The sequence below is a fragment of the Anolis carolinensis genome, chromosome 1 (assembly GCF_035594765.1).
Source record: "Anolis carolinensis isolate JA03-04 chromosome 1, rAnoCar3.1.pri, whole genome shotgun sequence".
NCBI lineage: Eukaryota > Metazoa > Chordata > Lepidosauria > Squamata > Dactyloidae > Anolis > Anolis carolinensis.
Genome location: NC_085841.1, coordinates 188,569,313 through 188,589,325, shown reverse-complemented (window position 1 = coordinate 188,589,325; position 20,013 = coordinate 188,569,313). Strand labels below are relative to the sequence as shown.

General features: G+C 45.6%; 1 protein-coding gene across 2 annotated transcripts; it reads left to right on the top strand.

Moving 5' to 3' along the window:
• The first annotated feature begins 382 nt into the window (after window positions 1-382).
• LOC103279494 (uncharacterized) lies at window positions 383-19,007 on the top strand. 2 transcript variants are annotated; one of them, XM_062962489.1, is made up of 7 exons: window positions 383-760; window positions 2,518-3,466; window positions 4,898-5,069; window positions 7,697-7,767; window positions 15,835-15,982; window positions 16,171-16,594; window positions 18,036-19,007. In XM_062962489.1, the coding sequence occupies exons 2-7, from the start codon at window positions 3,429-3,431 to the stop codon at window positions 18,185-18,187; spliced, it is 1,005 nt and encodes a 334-aa protein (XP_062818559.1). In that variant the 5' UTR covers window positions 383-760; window positions 2,518-3,428; the 3' UTR covers window positions 18,188-19,007. The 2 variants fall into 2 exon arrangements, with proteins under 2 accessions (XP_062818559.1, XP_008113140.1); XM_008114933.3 differs by lacking the exon at window positions 383-760 and having other exon boundaries at window positions 2,013-3,466.
• Window positions 19,008-20,013: the final 1,006 nt, after the last annotated feature.

Sequence of the window (20,013 nt, the reverse complement as noted above, 5' to 3'; positions counted from 1 at the left end):
GACTCTCGGGACCACGGTCTACGATCCCAGGGGTCAATCCCCATTGCCATTCGGTTCTTCAGGCTCTCACAGCCTGAAGAAGCAGGATAGCATCCCCTTCTCCTCCATCCCCACCCCCCGTTTTACCCCAAAAACTTACCGGAGGGGTCTAGCTGCATGTGCAGGTCCCTTAAAAACAACTTCTGTTGCGTCCACACGATGCGTTGGGAGGTTGGGGGGGCATGTAGCCACTCTCCTCCCCAGGGAAAGAGTGGGATTTGGAGGAGTTGTGGAGACCAAATCCCGGGAGGAACTGGGATTAAATATCCCAGTTCCTCCCAGGATTTAGCCCTGTCTGGAAAGGCTCTGATTGACTGCAAGTGTTGATCTCATTTGCAGGCCTAGGATTAAAGGATCTTTTGCCAAATTAGACAGAACTGTGATAAAAATCATCTCAAAAGTCATCGAATATTACCATATTTGCAGTTCAAAATGACACCCCAAAATAGTAGAGAAATCAGTGAACCACTCTTTACTCCAGAAAGCAATCCTAAACATCTGCCAGGCTTTGCACTGTGTCTTGTGGTGATTGTGAGCAAACTGGAATTCCTTTTCAGGTTCTGAACTCAGCTATTGGAGAAGAGAGATTCTTAGCTTGGCTCTGGTCTGAACCTGCAGTCCTCCTCTGGCTCCCCACCCTCTACAGGTTGTTGGCAACAGAAATGGTCACCCACAAGGTCAAATGCAATGTCTGTAAGCACTTTCCTATCACTGGACTCAGGTACATTGCACTATAATTAGAGTGCTAACATTGCTTTTATTTGCCTTTCAGGAATGGCTGGAGGCCCTGGTCAATACTGTGGCTCAGCTCAACATGCTAGTTGAAGGAACCTCTTTTCCCCCAAACTGCTTGTGAAACAAATTAGGAATCAGGCAACCTTCCAGATGGTGATGGATTGCAACTCCTAGCATTTTTCTTTATAGGATATGCTAGTGAATGCTACTGGTATTGGCAGTTCAAGAACATCTGAAGGGCCTCTAAGCCCAGATCCCAGGATCTGATCTCAAATTATCTGCTTTGAACTAGATTATACTGCCAGATAATCTAGGATAAACTGATAATCTGGGATCAGATCCTGAGATATAGGGCAGTGTGGAAGGGGCCAAAAACCACAATCCTGATATATGGCCTTAAGAGATTGCAATCAAGATGTTTTAACCAGAGCTTGGAAAAGTTAGCAGTGCTGCCTAGAGTGTTCAGAAAGTGATAATCCAAAAATATAGCTTTGCCAAGCAATGGTTTTTCTTAGTAAGTGTGGCTGTTTTTACATGAGGGGAACCTGGGAAGGGATTTCTACCACAGTGTTTGGGATTCTTACAAATCTACAACTCTCAAGTTTTTTAAAGTAATAAGTGTGTAGTGTAGATGGTCCCTGTACAGGTAGTCCCTGAGTTGCAAACATCCTACCTTGTTCATAGATTGCGGTCTGCCTGCAGAGTGCAAGATGAAAACATAAGACAAATAGAGGCATATGCATTTTTAAAGGCTAAAGTAAAAGCAAAATTAGAAGTGGTGATCATGATACATCCTAGCTGTAATTTAGGATTTGGTTTACCTTTTTTCTATTAAAAGGTAAAGGTTTCTTCCTGACATTAAGTCTAGTCGTGTCCGACTCTGGGGATTGATACTCATCTCCATTTCTAAGCCAAAGAGCCAGCATTGTCCATAGATGCCTCCAAGGTCATGTGGCTGGCATGACTGCATGGAGCGCTGTTACAACTCCTCAAAAAGTAACTTTTCCATGCTCTGGTCCTAAATTATTTAGATACGTATTGCAAGCTCTGATCTTAGCATAGTGTGAGTCGGCATCTGATTACTTTGATTTATGAAAATGTGATTGAGAAGCATCAGGTCAGGTCTCCTGGTCTGCTCAAAGTTCTACAGATTTGGACAGAAAAAGTAGGAGTCAGCCATATTAATCAAAGCTATATATAACTCATTGGATCAGGGGTCCGCTAGTTTTTGAGCTGAGAATTTGAATGGAGGACCCTTCAGTAAAACCATATGCTGCAGGCTGTCTTTCAGGGGAAAGTAATGGCAAACCACACCTGAGTTCACCTTGTCTATGAAGACCCATTGAAATTCATGGGATTCTCCCAAGTCCATAATACTTGATGTACACACACAAACACTGGTTAACGGTTTTCTTTTAATTATGGGTTTACGGCAGTGGTTCTCAGCCTGTGGGTCCCCAGATGTTTTGGCCTTCAACTCCCAGAAATCCTAACAGCTGGTAAACTGGCTGGGATTTTTGGGAGTTGTAGGCCAAAACACCTGGAGACCCACAGGTTAAGAACCACTGGTTTACGGGATCATAATTTAACTCATGTTATCCACAAAGCTAGCAAATTAATTGTTCCAGGAATTCTAGTCTGCTGTCAAGGGAGGTTCATAGAAATGCTTTAACTTTATTCAGCCTTTTCTTTCTGTTAAACTTCCATTGCTAAATTTGATCTTTGTTGTTGTCTACTGGACAGGTATCATTGTCTGAAATGCTTAAACTTCAACCTTTGCCAAACTTGTTTTTTTACTGGACAACTTTGCAAACCCCACAAGAAGACTCATCCTATTGTAGAACACTGCAGGACAGTAAGCAACAGATTCCTTTCCTGTTTAAAATTAGTCTATCAATTGGATTCACTATGTGAGTTGGCTTGCACACGATTAGCTTACTTGTTTTATTTACATAAAAGTACAGTTACCTTTACACATTTGCAGGGATGGCATTCACATATTTAATGATAATGGGCTTGCTGCACACCAACCCACCCCTCGAGGTCAATGCCTGGTGCTTTGCTCTCTTCAGTGATGATCTGAATCACCAACCACCACACCACATCTGCTCGTTCATAGACTTCAGTGGGTGTGGTTGGTGACTGATATTGCCCTTATTCCACTCACCTTGGCTTTAGAGAAGGTACAGTAGTAACCACCACCTGTTTGCTATACAAGGAAACCTTGCTTCACCCTAGAGAGATTCAGTGTTTTCCTCAGGGTTTTATACAGGTTGAGTATCCCTGCTCTGCAAGGCTTGGGACCAGAATTGTTTTGGATTTTGGAATACCTGCATTTGCATATACATAATGAGATATCTTGAAGGTGAGACCCAAGTCTAAACACTATTTTTTCCCATAAATACCTTATATACATATATTTATGTAATTTTATTCACAAAAATGGAAATGGTGACAGTGATAGCCAGGGCAGCTGTACCTTGAGGCCATGGTGGTATTTTCTGAAAATAGCTGCCTCCCTTCTCCATGACTGTGCATTTGAGCAGGTATCGGCAAGAGATAACATCAAGCTATTTTCCCGTGTTATTCGAAACAATTTGCTGCCAGGACGTTGCAAGAGGAAGGAAGCACTGCGAAGGAAGGCCTTGGGGTTGATGGATAACAGGGACTTTCCTACCCAAGGTCAACCACAGTGAGTTGCTCATTATATAGTGAATATTTGGGAGTCTGAAGTTACCTGTATAAGTGGGTGGTTGTGCAGATGCGCATTCTCAGGGAATTACCAAAAGCAGACCACTATTGAGGTAGTGTCATCAAGATGTGCTTGTAAATATGCATGCCAAGGTTGGAAAGATAAACATTCACCAACTGACATCACTGTAAGAAGGTCCTCCATTGTGCATGTGGCAGGGCTCAGACTGCATTGCAGTAGGTGGTCTGTGGTTTGCTCTTCTCCACACTCGCATGTCGTGGGCTCCACTTTGTAGCCCCATTTCTTCAGGTTGGCTCTGCATCTCATGGTGCCAGAGCACAGTCTGTTCAGCGCCTTTCAAGTTGCTAAGTCTTCTGTGTGCTTAAGGGGGAGTTTCTCATCTGGTATCAACTACTGATTAAGGATCTGGGTTTTAGCCTGCCACTGCTGGACTCTTGCTTGCTGAGGTATTCCTGCGAGTATCTCTGTAGGTCTTAGGAAGCTATTTCTTGGTTTAAGGCATTGATTTGCTGGCTGATATGTGTATAGAGAATGGGGCCAGAGATGTCACTACCTTGGTCCTTTCATTAGTGGCTGCTACTTCCCAACGGATGCCAGGTGGTGCAATACTGGCTAAACAGTATAATTTCTCCAGCGGTGTAGGGCATAGACATCCTGTGATAATGTGGCATGTCTCATTGAGAGCCACATCCACTGTTTTAACATGGTGAGATGTATTCCATATTCAGCAGCAGAGTAGCAATGCATAAGGACAGATGCCTTTACTGTATCTGGTTGTGATGCCCAGGTTGTGCCAGTCAGCTTTCATATGATATTATTTCTAGCACCTACTTTTTGCTTGATAGTCAAGCAGTGCTTTTTGTAAGTCAGAGCATGGTCCAGAGTAACTCCCTAGTATTTTGGTGTGCTGCAATGCTCCAGCGGGTTTCCTTCCCAGGTAATCCTCAGAACTTGAGATGCTTGTCTGTTCTCAAGATGAAAAGCACACATCTGCACTTTAGATGGATTAGGAATCAGCTGGTTTTCCCTGTAATAGACAGTAAGAGCACCTAGAGCTTTAGACAGCTTCTGTTCAATCATTTCAAAGCTCCCTGTTTGAGCAGTGATGGCGCGATTGTCAGCATAGATGAAACTCTCTATCCCTTTTGGCAATGGCTCGTCAAAGGAAATTTAGTATAATGTCCAGTTTTTAACTTTGTGTTTTTATACATCACAGTATAATTGTATTCTCAATTAGATTCTGACACAATAAATAAAATAAACCCTCTGTCATGAGGAAGTAGATGCATAATTCTTTTGACTGGGGTCATTGTATTTTTTTTTAATCTTATTTGGAATATGTTTCAGTTGTCGAGCTGATGAAGGTGGTTGGGTATATTGTATAATTCCTATCCCTCCTTCTCCTTGCAGTCCCTCTTCCATTCAACTAGTTTCCACAGAAGATCTGGAGCCACCTGACCTCTTTACTGCAGAACATACTTCAAATGTTCAGCTTAACCATCCTTCAGATGCCAAAGCTTCCCAAGCACATCAGAAAGATAACCATGGCAGATCACTTGATCAAAAAATAACATCCAGCCAGGTAATTAATGCTGAGTAATAGTGACCACCCAGAACCAATGCAGGGTTATTATCAAGAGATTCTGGAGCAGTGTTATAAATGTTATCAGTCTGGTAAAAGTCAATTCTTGATCTTGTCTTGAGTTTAGTGCCTTATCACACCACTCCTTTATGCTGCTTTATTCCCATTGAAATTTGCTCCAGCAAGTTTCATGAGGTAGCAAATTGCCAATTGCATTTTTGCTGCATTTGCAAGAACATGATTTGCGTTCCCCCCCCCCCCCCCATGTTAATGGAATCATAGCTGACTCTTGTATCCAGCATTCGCTTCATGATTAGTTCATCTAATAAACAGAGTGATTCACTATTACATTATGATGATATAACAGTTAACAAACAAACACTCCAATAAACCTAGATGCAAGAAGGAGGAGGCTGGGTTTAAGGTAAGGTAAAGGTTTTCCCCTGACGTTAAGTCCAGTCGTGACCGACTCTGGGGGTTGGTGCTCATCTCCATTTCTAAGCCAAAGAGCCGGCATTGTCCGTAGAAAACTCCAAGGTCATGTGGCCGGCATGATTGCATGAAGTGCCGTTACCTTCCCGCCGGAGCGGTACCGATTTATCTACTCACATTTGCATGTTTTCGAACTGCTAGGTTGGCAGGAGCTGGGGCTAACAGCAGGTGCTCATTCCACTCCCGGGATTTGAAACTGGGACCTTTTGGTCTGCAAGTTCAGCAGCTCAGCACTTTAACACACTGTGCCACCACCAGGGACCCTGGGTCTACACTGCCCTATATCCCAGGATCTGATCCCAGATTATCTGTTTGAACTGGATTATATGCATCTTCACTGCCATATAATCTCAGATAAGCAGATAATCTGGGACCAGATCCTGGGATATAGGGCAGTGGAGAAGAGGTCAGCATTTAAAAAAAGATTTAAAAATAATAGAAAAGTCATTTTCCGCACCAGAACATGGGAAGTATGGGGCTGTATCCTTCTTGAGGGGAGTATAATGAAGGAATGAGGATATTCTCTCTCTCTCTCTCTCTCTCTCTCTCTCTCTCTCTCTCTCTCTCTCTCTCTCTCTCTCTCAGTTTCTCTCTTTAGGGGTATGGATAAAGACATTTGTTTCAGCTTCACCACAGTTTCTCTCTTTAGGGGTATGGATAAAGACATTTGTTTCAGCTTCACCACAGGCTTCGTAAATTTGGTGTGATTTTATTATTGTCAGTGAGTCTTGTTATTAATGGTCAATGTTTTCATTTTTATATACATCTGAGCTGTAACTTTCTATTAAGTTAAATGGCATTAAATTAAACATTTTCATTTCTCCCTCTCTCTTTAGTGTGAATGTGTGTATAAACATGTGAAATCATTGGTGTGGGTCAGAGATTTCACTGACATGGATCACAAGTATTATGTTTGTAGTCACTGTGACAAACTCATTACTTGATGGACCAATAATCGGGTGTTCAGTCTTTCTATATTTGGCTACTTTGGTCCTTAGAAGGCAGGCATGCAATCCATCACCAGGGTCTAGTTTGACAAATCCTTCCAGAACATAGTTTTCACTCCTGTATCCTTCAAGAACTTTGGAGATTCTTGTGAATGCCTTTCATTTGAGGAGGTATCAACAAGAGAGAACATCAGGCTATTTTTCTGTATCATTCGAAACAATTTGCTGCCAGGACGTTGCAGGGGAGAGCTTTGTAGAGAAATTATTGCTTTTTCTGCCAACTGCGAATAATATATTTCCAGCATTTGATAAAACAGACTTTAGTCTGTAAACACTTATGGTGTAATAAATATATTAGTTTGTTAAGTGTTACAACACAATAGGTTTTTTAAAAATTTCCATACATGGATGACATCAGGCTGCTTCATACTGTCAGTGTGTGGTTTACATAATCATCTTCTGTCCATTCTGCCCACTGATGCATATTGAGATCAAAGTTACAGGATAACTATCAAACAGAATACATTAGATGGAATCCTGCTGGTGAATTATATGATAACTTGGACTTACTCCTTTTTTGTTCATAATGGAAATCTGTTTTCTTTTTTGACCAAACAAAACCAAAATTATCTCTAAAATCTTACAAGCAATGAAGCCCTTCACCCAGTTCAGCCATTTCAATAATTGTGAAGAGTGGAGGGAGCTGAAGAGGAAAGTTGTTTTCCTACATCTGGATACCCAACAAGGTTGTTATCTACAGCAGTGGTTCTCAACCTGGGGTCCCCAGATGTTTTTGATCTACAACTCCCAGAAATCCCATCCGGTTTACCAGCTGTTAGAATTTCTGGGAGTTGAAGGCCAAAACATCTGGGGACCCCAGGTTGAGAACTACTGATCTACAGGGAATTTTTGGAGATTCTTGTGAATGCCTGACGTAGGACCACTGGAGACATATTTGCTCTTCCCCCCTCTCCTTCCCATTCTCTGACAACACTGAAATTGTTGGGTTTGGGGGTTGTGTTTACATGATGAGTTGAGTGGAGAACATCAATAAACAACCCTTCAGAGATATAGAGCTACAGGAAACTTATATACCTTCCAAAGTAGTCGCCGCTATTTGTCTCATTCTATGCAATCACCATCTGCTTGATACTTCAGTGAAAGGTCCTTCCTCTGTTTCTTCTGCAGATACTTTCATCTCTTGAGTTGGAGTTGGCTAAAACACAAGAATCCATTAAGGCTCTTCAGAATGAGAACAGGTGGGTGTAAGGATGTTGGGGATATGATCTCTAGTGAAGATTGTAGATAAGGACAGGTTGCTCACCTGTAACCATGTTTCTTCGAGTGTACTCTGTGAATTCACACTAATGGAGAGGCTGCGCCTGCGCAGGTCCCAACGGAAACTCTTCCCAAGCTGAAGTTCAAATTTTGGCGGTAGCCACGCCCCTCCGTCCCCGGAGGGCATATAAGGCAGCCCTCGGCGTCTCCTCCCCAGTTCCTACGCCGCTAAGGCAACGAGAAAGGAAGAGGGTTTGCCAGAGGGGAAGGAAGGGCGGGCTTGTGTGAATTCACAGAGTACACTCGAAGAAACATGGTTACAGGTGAGCAACCTGTCCTTTTTCTTCGTGTACTCTGTGAATGCACACTAATGGAGACTAGCAAGCTTAGGTCTTGGAGGCGGGCTAAGCAAACCCAGACAATGAGAAAAACTGTCCAAACATGTGTTTATTAACATCAAAACATGGTCCGAGGACCCAAAAAAGTATTGCATCAACACACGCCAGACACCGAGAGCAGCCCGGTAAGGCATGATATAACCCTCTAAGAGCACATGTGCACGTAGGAACATCATTTCCCAAAGGGGGGAAAGGCATTTGTAAATAAGGCACAAATTGTCAAAAGAGCAGTGCAAACATGTAACGGACAGGAGAAACACAAGAAAGGGTTGCATGAGAATAAACACCCGCAGAGAAGTCATAAATGCATAAAGTTAAGACAGGCATGAAGATAAAACTGCCCTAGCAAAGGCTGAATCCTTCAGAGTTCTTTGGTCTACCCTATAGTGGGACACAAATGTAAGGGGGTTGGACCAGATCGCTGCCCTGCAGATGGAGTCCAGGGGAATGCCCCTCAGGAAGGCAGTCGACGTGGAGAGGCCTCTCGTCGAACGCGGGCGAACCGACGGAGGAGGTGGGCGTTTGGCCAGTTCATAGGCCAGTTCAATGGCCTGAGCAATCCAATGGGACAGTCTTTGTGAAGAGATAGGATTCCCCAGCTTATCTGGAGCATGGGCCACGAAAAGTTTAGGGGTCTTTCGAATGTCCTTAGTACGGTCCCGGTAAAAGAGAAGTGCTCTACGCACATCAAGGAGGTGCAGTCTCCGCTCAAGGGGAGACGAGGGGTCTGGAAAGAAGGCAGGAAGGACAATGTCCTGGTTAAGGTGAAAGGCCGAGACCACCTTGGGAAGGAAGGTGATGTCCGGACGGAGAACGGCGCGGTCGTGATGAAAACGGAGGTAAGGCTCATCGACCCGAAGGGCGGTCAGCTCCGAAGGCCTGCGCGCTGAAGTTATGGCCACCAGGAAGGCAACTTTCCAAGACAGGAGACGAAGGTCGGTCGAAGCCAATGGTTCGAAAGGAGAAGCAGTGAGCTGGGAAAGGACGAGCTCGAGGCTCCAACCCGGAGTAGGAGGCTGAGACGGCGGGCAGATGTTATTATAGCCTTTCAAGAAGGTTTTGACAAGGTGATCGGAGAACAGCGATGGTCTACCATGTTGTTGAAAACACCAGGATAGAGCGGCCAGGTAAGATTTCATAGAGGCAAGAGAATGTTTCTGATCTGCCAGAGACATAAGGAAGTCCAGCACGATCGGTATCGAGGTTGGGAAAACAGTAATTTTTCGAGAGCGGAGAAAGGAACGAAAGCGAGAAATCTTATAAGTGTAGGCCTTGGTTGTAGCCGGCTTGTGAGCTGCGCGGAGGACCTCCTGTAGGTTCTGCGGGAGGGAAGTCAGGCGAGAATCCTCCAAGCAGTGAGATGTAGAGAGGAGAGATCCGGGTGCAGGATCTGGCCGTTCTCCCTGGACAAGAGATGAGGTAGAAGGGGCAGGGTGAAGAAGGTCGCATTGGAGAGGCGAAGAAGAGCCGGGAACCAAGATTGACGGGGCCAGGCTGGAGCTATCAGGATCGCCGACATCGGTACCGACCGGAGTTTTTGCAGGACCCTCGGTATGAGAGGAAAAGGCGGAAAGAGATAGATCGGTTCCGCCGACCAGTCCAGAAGGAAGGCGTCTCCCAGGCAGCCCGGAGAGGAGGATGGGGGAAGTCTCGCACCGTACCGAGGCAGTTGAGCGTTCTGAGGAGAGGCGAAAAGGTCCAGAGTGGGAAAACCCCATTTGAGAAAAAGAGAAAGAAGAGTCTCGGGATCGAGCATCCACTCGTGGGAGGAAGTCGTCATCCTGCTGAGGGCGTCTGCCAAGTTGTTCTGGATCCCGGGAAGGTGAATCGCCGAGATCAGAATGTTGCGGGCTATGCACCAATACCACAGCTGGGAGGAGAGAAGCATCAGCTTCCTTGAGCCCGTGCCGCCCTGTTTGTTGATGTAGAAGACTGCTACTGTGTTGTCTGATTGGATGAGGACAGATCTTTGGGAGATCAGGCGGGAGAAGGCTTTCAGAGCCTTGAAGATGGCAAGGAGTTCGAGAAAGTTTATGTGATTGGCCTTCTCGGAGGGAGACCAGAGGCCTCGAACAGTGAGACCTTTCATGTGGGCTCCCCAGCCGAAATTGGAAGAGTCTGTGGTTATGGTGGTGGCGGGGGGAACCGGGTGGAACGGGAGACCCCTGCAGACGTTGGAGAGGGATTTCCACCAGAGAAGCGACCGCCGAACGTGGGGCGGGACCGAAAGAAACCTCGAATTGGGGTGGCGAAACGGCTTGAAAACGTCTATGAACCACCTCTGCAAAGTCCGGAGATGGAGCCTGGCCAACGGGGTCGTGAGGACTGTGGAGGCCATGTGGCCGAGGAGAACCTGGATGGACCGAGCCCGAACCCTCCGGTGGGTCTCGCAAAAGGTGATTTGTTGTCGAAGGGCCAGAAACCTGTCTAGCGGAAGAGAGACAGTCTGAGCGATTGAGTCGAACAGAGCGCCGATGAAGCGGATTTTGTTCGACGGGGTGAGGTGAGATTTTTCGTGGTTTAGCTGGAGACCGAGGGATTTTAGAAGAGAGAGAGTGTAGTCGACGTGACGTCGGAGGAGGGCAGGGTCGGATTCGACCAGAAGCCAGTCGTCTAGATAAGGGAAGACTGTGATTCCCTGGAGTCGGAGGTGGGCCGCCACGACAGCGATGACTTTGGTAAAGACCCTTGGGGCCGTAACGAGGCCAAAGGGTAAAACGGTGAACTGGTAGGTCTGGTCGAGAACTTTGAAAGAGAGGAAGCGCCTGTGGTTCTCCCGAATCGCCACGTGGAAATAGGCGTCTCGAAGGTCTATAGATACGAAGAAGTCTCCGCGCTGCAGCATCGGGAGGATGGAGGCGATGGAGACCATCCTGAACTTGGTTGGACGTATGAAGGCATTGAGCATGCGTAAGTCCAAAATTGGGCGGAGGCCCCCACCCCTCTTCGGGACCGTAAAGTACCTGGAGAAGTAGCCTTGAGGGTCCTGTACCGATGGAGAAGGCCGAATAGCCCCTTTGGCGAGAAGGGCGTCGACCTCTGCGAGAATTTCTTGAGAAGGGTTGGAGAGAAGGACCTGACCCGTGGGCGGGAGTTCCTCGAACTCTAAGGCATAGCCTTCTTGGACAATTTTGAGAACCCAGGCATCTGAAGTAATAGATTTCCACCGGTGAAAGAAGGGAGCCAAGCGATCTAGAAAGAGACCAGGAGGTTGATTCGGAGAAGAGGAGAGGAGCTGAGGAATGAGAGCTGCATCGGTACCGTAAGAAGAGTCTTTGGAAAAAGAGATGGCGTCAGGAGCGCCGGGGAGGTTGACCAGCGGTGGGGGTGGCCCGGCCGCGCTGTCTTTGCGGTTGGGCAGCCCGACGGGGCTGTTGACGGTTGTTGTTGTTCGATACCGAGGGACGCCTGAAGGATTGCTGGCGGTAAGAAGGAGGCGGGAAGCGTCGAAAGCGTTGAGGAAACCACTTGGTGCGGTGAGCTTGGGGTTGATCACCGCATTTGGTGGCCAGTACTTTAAAGTCATGGTTGGTTTTAAGCTTGTCGTCGGTGCCAGAGTTAAACAGGCCCATGGCGTCGAAGGGGAGGTCCTCGATGACCTGCCTCGAGGAGGAAGACAAACCGGACGACCTCAGCCAGGCGTGGCGACGAATGGCGATGGCGTGGGCAATCATCTTGCCGGCCGTGTCTCCCGTATGCTTAGCCATCTGGATTTGATGATGAGCTAATGAATCGGCCTCTTGTTGTAGGGTGGACATAACCGACCGGTCTTCATCGGACAACTTTGAGAAGAAGGGTTGAGCTTTTTCCCAAAGGATCTGCTGGTAGGCCCCCATACAGGCCCCATAGTTCGCCATCCTACAAAGCAGAAGGGCTCCGGAGTAGAGCTTCCTACCGACCGCGTCGAATCTCTTGCCTTCCCTGTCTGCAGGGGTGGTGGATTCACGACCGGAGGACTGAGAGGCTTTAACAACCATGGAATTTGGGTCGGGATGGTGCTTAAGCCATTCTAAAGTATCGTCGTCCGTACGATACCAGGTCTCGATTCTCTTCGAGGTAGGAGGGATCGAGGAAGGAGTCTTCCACGAAGACTGGATGACATCTAGGAGATAAGGCAAAAACGGCAGGAGCGTGGCCGGAGGGGCCTGGGCTTGGGCCCGTTTGAAGACCGGGTCAGTTACTGCCTTGGAAGTCTGCTTGATTTCTAGACCCAGGGCATCCGCCATTCTAACCATTTGTTCGGAGAAAGCCCGAATGTTGTCGGTAGGCGAAGGAGGGTCCACCTCATAGGCATCATGAGGAGGAGAGAGATCAAGGCCCAAGGATACCACCGAGGCCGAGAGAGCGGAATCAGGACGATCTATATCAATCTCATCGTCCCCAGCCCCTTGAGGGGACTGAGGGGGAGATGACAACACAGTCTCTGGGGGCGGCAAAACCTGAAGAGCAGGAGCCATCTGCGGCCGAGTTTCTTTGGAGGCCGAGGCCTGGGCCGCTCGAGCCAGGCGAGTGGTTTGTCTACCCCGTTCCGGTGTCGAGGTTGGGGGAAAAAGCTGTTGACGGGACGAGCGCTGAGAAGTAGCAGGTCGAGGAGATGGCACCCTGACCACTGTCTGAGTGGAGTGGTGGGGTGAGTCCTGCAATTCGCCATCCGAAAGTTGTTGAGGAGAAGGTTGGCGAGGTCGCTGAGCTGGAGCGATCGGAGAGGATCTTCTAGAAGTCGCCGAAGAAATGACGCCCATCTTGGAGGAAGCGGAAGAGGAAGAGCGTTGAGTTGCCCTCTTCTTAGCGAGCGGTTGTTTTGATGGAACCCTCAGGGATTTACCCGGTGTGGGAGGGACCATAGCTGAGTCGGATTGGGACCGACGAGCTTCCTCGTGAGCTCTTTTAAAGGCGATCTTCATCGCAGAAGATGACGGAGGAGCCCCGAGGTGGGAACGGGCCGAGGATACGGAGGCCACCGAGCTCGATGTCGAGGAAGGGCCGACTCGACCAGAACGTGTCGACACCGTAGCCGTGGTGAGAGTGCACGGTGGTTTGGCGGTCTTAGACGACCTGGAGGCTCTGGACGCCCTAGACGAGGCCGAGGGAGCTTTAGCTGTTGAAGCCGACATCGCTGCCGGATTAAGCGGCGGCTTCGAGCCCGAAGTCGACGGAGCGGGTTCAGGGGCAAGCGACTTTTCGTAGAGCGCCGCTCTAAGCCTCGCGGCTCTATTCTTTCTAGCCTGGGCCGTTAGGGCCAGGCAAAAACGGCAGGTACCGACGACATGTGCCTCCCCGAGGCAGTAAAGGCACTTGGCGTGGCCGTCGGAGTCAGGAATTTTAGCGGCACACTGAGTGCAGCGCTTGAAGCGAGTCGTAGACATGAGAATCCGAAGTGAACCTTGCGGCGGAAAAAAAGGAACTGGGGAGGAGACGCCGAGGGCTGCCTTATATGCCCTCCGGGGACGGAGGGGCGTGGCTACCGCCAAAATTTGAACTTCAGCTTGGGAAGAGTTTCCGTTGGGACCTGCGCAGGCGCAGCCTCTCCATTAGTGTGCATTCACAGAGTACACGAAGAAAAAATATTGTTGATTTGAAGTGGCTTGTCTTCCCAGAACCAGGGAGCTTGCTATCTACCTAGCAACACGCACGCCAGCGAGCAGGTGAACGGGGAGGGCCTTTGTGGCTCTCCCGTTCACCTGCTCGGATTGCACGGAGGCTCGGACGAGTGGGGCTTGAATGAGCGGGGTTTTACTGTATTACTATTGTTACTATTGTTCTATTCTGTATATAAGCTAGTAACGTTTCCCCGAAAATAAGACAGGGTCTTATATTAATTTTTGCTCCCAAAGATGCACTAGGTCTTATTTTCAGGGGATGTCTTATTTTTCCATGAAGAAGAGCTCACATTTATTGTTGAACAACAAAATGAACATTTATTATATACTGTAAAGTAGTTGTCATCACAAACCAGCATAACCAGACAAACTATGTATCCTATCAAGAATTTCTTGTTACTACCATTATTTACATGTACAACAATCTATGGTACCTCTTGCAATTTAGGTTTCACAAGGTTTCCACGCTGATTTCTCTCTATTCTAGTTTCAATGTAGTCATGAATGATGAATAATATAATATACTATAATAATAATATGATAATATAATAATAATATAATGATATACAATATATTAATGAGATAATATAATATAGGATATAATAATAACAGAAAATGATAATAATATGGTATTAATAGGATAATATAATAATGGGATATAATAACAGAATAGCATAATAATATAATAATAATAGGATAATATAATAGAATAGAATGGAATAGAATGATATAAAATATATTAATAGGATAATATAAAATGGAATATAATAATAATAACAGAATATGCTAATAATAATGAAATAATAATATGATAATATAATAGAATAATAGTATAGAATATAATGATATAAAATATATTAATAGGGTAATATAAAATGGAAATTAATAATAATATTATAATAATATAATGATATAATAATAATAATAGAAAAATATAATATAATGATTTAAAATATATTAATAGGATAATATAATAATGGGATATAATAATAGTAACAGAATATGATAATAATATGGCAATAGAATAATAGTATAAAATAATCAGTTTCATGGCATAGGATAGGAAGATGAGAGGAGCATCCCAATGCGTCCTGTACCTTTAAGGAGCGAAGCCTTGGGGAGGAGTGGAAAGCCCTCTTCCTTCCTTCCCTCCCACCCTCCCTTGCCCGGGCTCCAGGAGCCAATCAGAAGCCTCTGGGAAGCAAGGCAGCATGGCCAGGAGGGAGACGGAAGGAAGGAAGAAACGGCAGCAGCCACGGAAGGTTTTTCAAGCCTCAGCTGGGGGACAGGCAAGGCAAGGCAGGCAGGGAGGGAGGCACAGAAAGCAAGCACTTTCCCTCCCTCCCTCCCTCCCTCCCTCCCTCCCTCCCTCCCTCCCTCCCTCCCTCCCTCCGGTGTGTATGAGGAGTGCTGCTTTAGCCCTGCAGCCATGCTTCCCAATGGAACTCTGCTGCAGCCTTAGTTGCTAGGTCTTATATTTGGCAATCCCCCCAAAACCCCTGCTAGGTCTTATTCTTTGGGGAGGTCTTATTTTCGGGGAAACACGGTAATAGGACAACTGTATCTCTACTAGTATGAGTGGAAGCCATGTGGTGATACTTCCCCACAGGTGATAAGGAAGTGTCATTGTAGGTGAGGCGGGGCATCAGGTACCGGAATTACCCTGCTGCCCCATCAATTTGCCAAGGAGGCTGGTGAATTGCCCCACGCAACCTCATCAATATAATGAGGTCAGTACTTTATAGGTCAAATGGGACTGTGAACTAAGCCAGCAATGATACAGTGATGTTATTGGCTTTCAGAAGTCTGTTCCCTGGTAGGACTTGGGGCACCCATTGTTATATACTCTTGAGAACTTCCTCATGAACAGCCCCAGGAAACACTTCTTCCTGTTGAGCAAACTCATGTTATCTTGAAATACTGAATACCAATCAATAGCTTCTCGGTGAATTTTAATCTGCCTTCATTCAATCTAGCTCAGTGTTTGTGACAACCCCCTTCCATACTTTTAGCTTGGTATGACTGTTGTGCCATTTTAAATGTCATGCAGGCACCTGAGGAAGCAGCTGGCTAAATGGAAGAACCAAGTGCAGGCCCTTCACTCTGCTCAAGAGGACAGAAACCACTGGTTTGATGAGCTGATAGTGAACCAGGAGAACCTCAAGATGGAGCTTCAGAAAATGAGAATAGAAATTAAGGTACAGAAGGGGTTGTTTGAGTTGTTCACTGTTTTGTAAAAGGGATGCCATTTTACTACGCCATGAGTCTTGAACACCCACAGGTTTTCTTTGTATCTTTCTATCTCTGCCTCCTCACTCTCACCTTCCTCCCTCTTGGCACATTTAATCATTTTAATCAAGATTTCATTTTTTTCTTTGCAACACAGACTTTATATAACAACAAATCCTTGAAGGAAAGGAATATTCAGCATGGAACCAGTCATCCTCCATTCAAGCCCAAGCATATGAAATATTTGAAGTGCAAGTCTGCTCCCTGTATTGAAAAGAAGTGGTTCTTGAAAGAACCTCCTCTTACCAAGAATCCCAGAATGCCAGCAACCACGTTGCAATCACAGCCCTCACCACATGCTAGTTCTGAAGTTGTTCAACATGAAAACCTAAATAGGGAAACTGTTCCTCTTACAAACCACTCTGGAGGTCAAAAGCCTGAACACAGTGAGGACCATTTCAGCATGGAGATTAAGGCCTCAAGCTCCCACTTTTCCCCTCCAGTGAGGCAGACAGAGGAGGAAGAACTGCAGCACTTATTGACAAAGCTGAAGAATGCCTTGTCCTTCCAAGCACAGCCTGGTAAGAATGCCTCAAATTCTCAGCAATGCCAAAGGTCTTGCTCTGATGTGGGGCTCAGCCTATTGTCTAGCCTTGTCCCAAGTTGGGCATACACTGAGCAGGTAGTTCTGGTATATATCTTTTCTGGAACAGTCTTGGATCCAGGACGTATCATACTGAATTTGGAACTGGTATCCGACAGGCTGGAACTGCATCTGTTGTCATGGGATGTCAGCTTGTTCTCTGTGTCACTACACCATGTGAGTGCCCGCCCATCATCTGTCACATCTACTGATGTCAGAATAGAGCATCCATGTAACAAGCAAGAAGGAAGAGGCCAATCAAGTCCCTCCTAGCTGGTTGTACAGGCGCTCTGTTATGACATCAGAAGATGCAACTATTACAGCCAGATGCTCACAGTAAGATCTGTGGTTAGTGGGGTGCAGCAGTGACATAGGGGTGAACCATGTCCTTTCCCTGTGCTGATTTGTACAGCGCAGGGAAAAGGTGATCCAAGTGCTGTCCCATCTGGAAAGGATATTAGTCCAAAATGGGTGCAATCAATTTGTCTAGACTGATGTGAAACTCCCAAATATTACAGAGCTTTCTGCAAACTTCAGTATATCCAAAGTCAGATTAAAAACAGAAAACCTGGAATACTCACTGGAAGTGCAGTGTATTGCGGAAAGAGCCAGCGGTGGATTTGAGATAAATCTAGCTTTTCTGGTTAGTGTAGACAAGCCCCTACTCAGTTCATTTCTGTGATCCATCAATTAATAATGAAATACAGGCCGTTAGTCTTTCTGAGCAGAATCACAGCCAGGATCCCCATATTTATGGAATTAGGGGGAAAGGATCTCAACCTCAAAAATAATAGCACCTAAAGGTTCCTTTTTACTCATGCTCCTGAATTACTTTAATACAAATCAGTTCTTTACCATTATGTCTACACGATTTTACAAAAAGTTTCCATAAAGTTTCATAATATACCTCACAACCTCTGAGGATGCCTGCCATAGATGTGGGTGAAACGTCAGGAGAGAATGCTTCTGGAACATGGCCATACAGCCCAGAAAACACACAACAACCCTGTGATTCCAGCCATGAAAGCCTTCAACAACACATATTCCTTTACTTCCTGTCAAGTGTGGGTAGAAGGAGATATTTGTAGAATCTCCTGTCTGAAGTGTCAAAATTACATAAGGATATATTGTGTTTTATTGCACCTTGAGTGAGGGTGCTATTTGTCACTGTACCATAGTGGAAAAAGTTTTTGACTGACTCTGTTTCCTAAATTTTTTGAAATCGTTCAATTGTATACAATAAAATTGGAACCATATTATTGGAATCCCCCCATTATGGAACTGAGAGTGCTTTGCTTCCCACAAGATGAGCATAGTTTTCGTTTGCTGACGTCATTTACATTGATTCCACATGTTTTCCTTCCCCATTCCTATTGCAGGTCAGTCCTGTCTACCCAAGGATGGATTGCTCTCCACAGCTGAGCATGTTTATAAATCATTCTCCGATGTCATCAGCCAAGTAACTTTGCCAACTATGAAGTATGAAGGCAGTGGTACTAGTCCTTTCCTTCTGCTTCATTGCCCAAGGTAAAGAAGGCAGACACTTCATGCTCACTCAGAAAGGTAGTCCAGAAATTGCCTTGGAATCAGATGGCATTATGTAGACATGACCTTGGAGATGTCTATGGACAACGCTGGCTCTTCAGCTCAGAAATGGAGATGAGCATCGACCCACCAGAGTCAGACACAACTAGACTTAATGTCAGGGGAAAACCTTTACCTTTACTTGTACATTCAGTAATAGTGAATCTTCATGCTGTGCTACAGGGAATAAATTTGTATGATGATTTCCATTGTCTTTATATTCTAATAGTTTAATTCCAGCAACACAGTACCACTGAAAGAAATGAACTGAGAGTAAGTACCAAATCATTTCGATCCAGCTCATTTTAATGGGATGTAAAACCACAATGGAATGTTGTTAGATTGTACTCACAGTCAGGCCTGTAGCGAGGTTTTTTTTTTAGGGGTTCACCCCCCCCCCCCCGAAATTTTTCAGGTTATTAAAAAAACCTGGTTTACTCATGAATTTTAACTGGTTAGCCAAATCCTCATGCTAAATCTATGAGACGTAAAACATTAAGAGTCCCTCCAGGCACTATATCAAGCAGATATTGACAGGTCTGAACCCGGGGGGCGGGTGGGTCAGGGGTTCAACCCCCCCCCCCCCCCGCAAAAAAAATTTCTGGCTACGGCTCTGCTCACAGTGCACAGGTATTCTTTTCTTCCATGAGAAACAACCTAAACATAACTTAGAGCAGGGAGAGAGACAGATAGAGAGAGATAGAGAGAAAGAGAAAGATAGAGAGATAGAGATACTGTAGATAGATGGATGGATGGATGGATGGATGGATGGATGGATGGATGGATGGATAGATAGATAGAGATACTGGTATTTCTTTTAAAAAGTTTGAATCAATAGTACAATTCTACATTTCTTTCTTCGTCACCCCTAAGCGTCCAGTAATCCTTTTGAGCAAAGCAGACTGTCTGCTGTGCTCATGGATGCGTATTACATTCTGTTCTTTTTTCTTTCTTACAGGAGTCACCATAATTTGTGAGAAGGTGCCTAGATGTTGAGGGAAAGCAACATAAGAATATATTTCTATACCTGAAATTGTATTTTTACCAACATGACCAATGCCATCTTTCATTTGACCATGATGGATCAGTCTCTCTCAAGAAAGCAACTTTTCATTGTATTGAGAGACCGATAAACCATCTGGTCAGAAGCGAGGGGAGCAATGGAAGTGCGACATGACTAAAGGGAGGCTATAGTCTGGTAGGACCTCAGATGAGGTAATATGGCATTTAGATTCTCAAGAGATAGACATACAACTTCCTTCAAATCACCCTGACTCTCTGATATATTGTGGATGTGGCAGGAGGTTTCCTGAAGCATTTTTACTCAAACACAATCTCACCCTGTATCAGAACTTGAAAATGTATGCTTTGGGAATACAGATGTGATCCTCTTAATGGAAAGCTCTAGTAATGGCATGCTTGTACTGGGCAAAGACTATTGGCATGAGGGAGCTCTTTCACTGCCTCTGTGGCCAGCCAGTGGCCATTTGAGTTTGGAGTGGACTTCTGCCCTGTTGACTTCAGGGAAAACATTGCACAGCAAAGCAGTGTATGCCTCCTTGTGCAACACCTGAAAAATAATTGTGACAGATATTATGTGATTAGTAGGGCTGTGCAAAAAGTCGTTTGTACATAAAAAATTGTACATACAATGCGATATAAAGAAATGTGGTCAGCAGGCATGCAAAAAAATTCAAATTCAAAACACTGACCTATGACTTTTTGGAAGAGTTATGTAAATCTCGTAAGGGGCTCCAGGAAGCTTCCCCACTT